Source organism: Galeopterus variegatus, unplaced genomic scaffold (assembly GCF_000696425.1).
Source record: "Galeopterus variegatus unplaced genomic scaffold, G_variegatus-3.0.2 Scaffold28, whole genome shotgun sequence".
Lineage (NCBI taxonomy): Eukaryota > Metazoa > Chordata > Mammalia > Dermoptera > Cynocephalidae > Galeopterus > Galeopterus variegatus.
In genome coordinates this window covers 858,295-863,503 of record NW_007726139.1, presented here as the reverse complement: position 1 = coordinate 863,503, position 5,209 = coordinate 858,295, and the positions used below count along the sequence as shown (strand labels likewise).

Below are 5,209 nucleotides of genomic sequence, written 5' to 3'. Positions count from 1 at the left end.
CAAACTTCAATACAGATGTTAGAAATTGTGCCCGCCGCTCGCTCCCCACCCCCGAGTCGCCCAGAGGGAGGGAGGGAGGGAGGAAGGGAGGAGCCGCGCGCATGCGCCATTGTTCGCGCGCTCCGGGGCTGAACCCCGCCCCTTTCTCCAGGCCAGTTTAACCCCCCCTGCACATGCGCGATAGGGGTCTGTTCTTTTGCCGGCGCTATCAATAAAGTTTTAGTGAGCACAGACTCCCCTTTTCTTGGCAAGATGGCGGAGTACGACTTGACTACTCGCATCGCGCATTTTTTGGATCGGCATCTGGTCTTTCCGCTCCTGGAGTTTCTCTCTGTAAAGGAGGTGAGGGGGTTTTGAGCGCGAGGAAGGTGTGGGAGCGGGTGAGGTGCCCGGCAAGGCCAGAAGGCGGTGGCTGTAGCCCTAGGCCTGACACGTGTAAGGCGGCCGCGAGTTTGGTCTCCGTCCGGAAAGTAAGGACCTCCTAGTAGTTTAGCGTTGCCCGGAGGAATTCCGCGGTGGGGAGGAGTGAGGTGACGGTATGAAATTCAGGGGTGGAAGAAGTCTCTGCTTCACGGCTTGGGGTGCCAGTGCCCGGGGGACGTCCGCGTCAGTTCCTCTCGGAAGTTGACGACTCACTGGCTTCGCTGGAGTCACACTAGAGCTTTACTTCAGTCCGGCTTCTAAAAGCAAATTGGAGTGGTGTTAGAGCTGTTTCTTTTTCTTTTGGGAGCTGTCGGAAGGGTGGGCTTGAATTTGGGTTTTTGCATGTTGGATTATTTTCTTACACTTAGAATTATCTAGTACTTTAATTTCCGTGAAGTTGTGAGTTCTTTGCGTTGAGTTTTCCTGGTCTTTGATAATTAGTTACTTCCTAGAAGCATAGCATATTTTGTCAGCTGGGGACAGGGGCCAAAAAACCAAAAACAAAACTCACAAACTTTAACTTAATATTTGTTTCCCAGTGTGTAGATGTACAGACTCAAAGTGATGTGAACTGGTCCTTAACGTTCATTTAGCAAGTCAGGATACCCTGAATAAATATATAGTTCTGGAACATTAAAACATGTCTAGTCCGAAAGTGTTATTGGACTTAAAAGAAAGATTGGGCTAAAAGAAATACTGGGCTTATGTTTATTGGGAAATTGATGCATTTTAATAATTACAGTAAAGTAATATTCCTATGATGAAGGAATCAGAATTTGGCTAGGAAAGTGGATGAACTCTTTCTGGAAGCAGATTGCAATATAAGTAGTTAAGGAACTCTAGATTTGGGGACTGAATTTTGTGTGTCCCAACAGCACTAAAATAAAAGTGTCTTACAAATTATACATTATATTGTTCTGATAACTTTTTAAAGCTCCCGGGTAGTTAGGGTTCATTAGACAGGAATAATCCTCATATTCATATGAACCTTTTCTAAACACAGATAGACAAATCTAAAATTGTTGATGTTAGAGAACAGCAAAGTTCATTTTCAGTAAATGTCCAAGAATGTCTTGCCATATAAAGCTAAAGCTTTATATATCTTGAAAGGATGTAATTTTGTTTAGATTGTTCTTTTTACAGCTATATTTTAAGGCTTGGATAAAACAGTCTAGTCTGACTTTTCTTTTCCAAATAAGTGAGGATAATTCACCAAAAACCGAAAAAAGTGCCATACTCATATTTAGAAATCCTTTACCAGCTACTTTTAGAAATGCTTCTAAATTAGCTGAAACTTCATATTTTTGTGTTTTTTACTCTTTCACTTTTCAAGGCAGGCAGACGAAAGAGTGGAATATGTAAGTGTAAATTAGTTTGTCACAGGGTGAGACCAAAACTGAAAAGCAGTTGAAAATCAGTGGAAAATAATTGCTGGATACCTTGGAGAGAATGTTGGTAAGATGGCTGTAGTACACCAAGAGGAAAGGAAATGCTGGAATATTTATTTAGCGAATACTAAATACGGGGCCATGGAATTGTGAGAAATCCAAGATAAAACACAGACAACTTACCACTATAAAACATCTTTTTTTTTTTTAAGTTGAATGTCTATAATATAAGGCAAAAAGTAGTAAACGTCAGAGAAGTGTTGGCAGAGTGCTGTCAAAATTGAGGAGATTCTGTTATCTTTGGTTGGCAAAAAGGACTTTAAGGAGGAGAGGCTGTAAGTTGAGTCTTGAAAGCTAGATGATTAAGATAGAGAGTCAGTGATCATGGTACAATTTGATATATTTGTAGTGTGCTGCAGAATATAAGCTCCATGAGCGCAGGCATATTGTTTTGTTCTCTTCTGTATTCTTAGCACATGAAATAGCACATAAAGGCTTTTAATGACTGTTTAATAAATAATTTAATTAATACATATTTGTGGTTCACTGTTTTTTATTCTCATGTAAAGTAGAAGGCCAGATAGTGCAGTGTTTAGGACGCTGAGCTCTGAGTTTGGACCTGGCTTAGGATCCTGGCTTTGTCATTTAATAATAACTGTACACTTGAGAGAAGATTCTTTCTCCTCTTAACTAAGCCTTTCTCATGAATAAAATGCTGATACTACCACTGGACTCATGGGGTTGTTAGGAAAATTACATGAGATAATGCATATAAAGCACTTAACTCTTCTTCCATTAGGAGACTAGGCCATCCTGTATGGGGGATGGGGGACGGAAAGGTTTTGGAGAGTGAGGTAAGGACTGGAAATGGTGACTGAAACTGACCAAAGGTAAGTACAAGGATCAGTTAAGTGTGGAAAGCCCAACTGAGACTGGAAAAACTACATCATAGGGCTAATGATGGTCATTTTCAGAGTAAGAGGAGCAGAGGCAGGTTAGTAGAGTAGAGGTGGGGCATAATAGGAAAAGGTTGTTTTCACATAAGATTAGGATTCTGTAGGGCAAACTGACACGAAGTTTCTATTTTTCGAAATAAACTTTTTGTCAGGTATAATATTCATTCATTAAAGTACTGGACATTGAATTTTTTCAAACTGAATGGTGAACACACTTATCTGACCATTACCCAGATCAATCAAGTAAAACATTACAAACCTAAACCTTCCTTCTGACCTCTCGTTCATTACTCACACCTCTCAAAGGTAAGCTCTAGTCTGAGGACAGATTTGGCCCATTTTTGATTTTTATATAAATGGACTTAATTTTAATTAATTAATGTATCACTATATACTACTTTGTATGACTTCTTTCATTCAACATTGATTGAGTCATCCAAGGTTTTAGAATGGGAGTAGTTCATTGATTTTCAATGCTGAATGTTAATCCATTGTATGAAATACCACAGTTTGTTTATCCATTCTAACACTGATAGACGTGGCTATTACAAATAGTGCTGCTATGAACATTTTTGGAAATGTACTTTGAATATATGCACTCATTTCTTTTGGGTACCTAGGAACAGAATTGCTGGGTCAAAAAAGTGTGTTTGGCTTTAGGAGATAAAAGTTTTCCAAAGTGGTTGCACTCCTGCCAGCAGGGTACTAGTGTTCCAGTCAATCTACAGCTACACCAACATTGGTATTATCAGTTTTTGTAGTTTTTATTATGGTTTTAATATGCATTTCCTTTATGATTAATGAAGTTGAGAACCTTTTCATGTGTTTATTGGCTATTTGGCTATCTTTTGTGAAGAGCCTATTAAAATCTTTTAGACATTTCAATTGGATTGTCTTTTCTTACTATTTTGTAGGGGTTCTGTATGTAGTTCGGAAGGTTCATTTTTGGTCTCATGGCTATACCATTTGACCACCTACATCTTTTCTTCTCATGGGCAGTGAAATATTGTAGCATCTTCCTGAATTTTTCTTTCCTTGGCAAAATTAAATTCAATACAGAAATCTTTTCTTTTGCCGAAGCATGTCTCTCTTGAATATTGTATAGAATTCCTACATGTTGCTCAGTACAGTTCATATATATGTGAATTTGTGTATGTATGTATTTGGTCCCTTTGCTATGGGTTAAATTATGTTTCTTGAACTCTTTGCAAAGCAAAAACCTGGTATGATGTGATTGACTTTAAAAAAATGGGTGCTAGTTTTGTTTCAGAGGTGTGAATGGGGAAGCATTATAAAGGATTGCAACTATTTAATGAGAAAATGTGTGAGGGTAAAGAGAGGCCACATCAAGGAGAGGTAGGTAGGGATCATGTGGGTGTGAGAGATATTAAGAAGGTAAAAAAATTTAAGAGTTTATTCCTAATTACCTGGATGTGGATAGGAGACATCTATGTGTTTTGCAGTGTAGATGATGTGTTTTTTTTGCTTGTTTATGCACATCCTTGTCTAAAAAGGATAAAAGGTGGTTTGCAAGGACACATAAAAAATAATATAAATAAGAAGTGGATGGGAATGGTTTTACAGTATGTAATTGCCTTCACTTCTACATTTTTAGGTAAGCAAAATATTCTTATGTCTCTGTAGGTGGTTGTGTGCTTATATTGCTTGCCTTGTTATAAGAGGGTGAGTTAATAGTTTATAATATTTTATATAAAAAAATAATAATTTATAATATTATAAAATCGAGTGTTTTGTGAAGTGTGCTTCCAGGTAAAACAATTGTAGTGTTAATCAGTTTATTTGGGGAACTTAAATATATTCATTAGAAAGTAATTGTCTCTTGCAGATATATAATGAAAAAGAATTATTACAAGGGAAATTGGATCTTCTTAGTGATACCAACATGGTAGACTTTGCTATGGATGTATACAAAAACCTTTATTCTGATGATATTCCTCATGGTAAGTTTTGTCATTAGGACTGAATCTTCTCTTGTGAACTGAGGATGTGTGTGTTAAAGTTATATGATTTCTTCTTTTTTTTGTTTTTTAAAGATGACCTGTAAGGTGATCTTAACCCTTGACTTGGTGGTGGTAGCACCATGCTCTCCCAAGTGGGCTAATCGGCCATCACTATATAGGGATCCGAACCTTTGGCCTTGGTGTTATCAGCACCACACTCTCCCAAGTGAGCCATGGGCCAGCCCAAAGTTATGTAATTTCTAAAAGCTTTAGCCAGAAGGCTTAACAATTATTTGAATGATTTTAAAATATTACGATTTGGAGTGAGAAGTATTACAAAGGTAATAGGTCTTCTAAAGTATATTCTTTTTTTTTTTGTGGCCAGTATGGGGATCCAAACCCTTGACCTTGGTGTTCTTTTTTTTTTTTTTGGTCTTTTTTCCGTGTCCGGCAACGGATCGCAACCCTCAGTGTTGCCCCC

At 38.0% G+C, this 5,209-nt stretch overlaps 1 protein-coding gene across 1 annotated transcript in view; it reads left to right on the top strand.

The window, feature by feature from the left end:
• The first annotated feature begins 214 nt into the window (after positions 1-214).
• Positions 215-5,209, top strand: part of EIF3E (eukaryotic translation initiation factor 3, subunit E) — a 44,747-nt gene continuing 39,752 nt past the window's right edge. The window contains exons 1-2 of the mRNA XM_008569733.1: positions 215-342; positions 4,614-4,728. Coding sequence (XP_008567955.1) covers positions 253-342; positions 4,614-4,728 — 205 coding nt within the window. The 5' untranslated portion in view covers positions 215-252. The remainder of the gene's footprint in view (positions 343-4,613; positions 4,729-5,209) is intronic.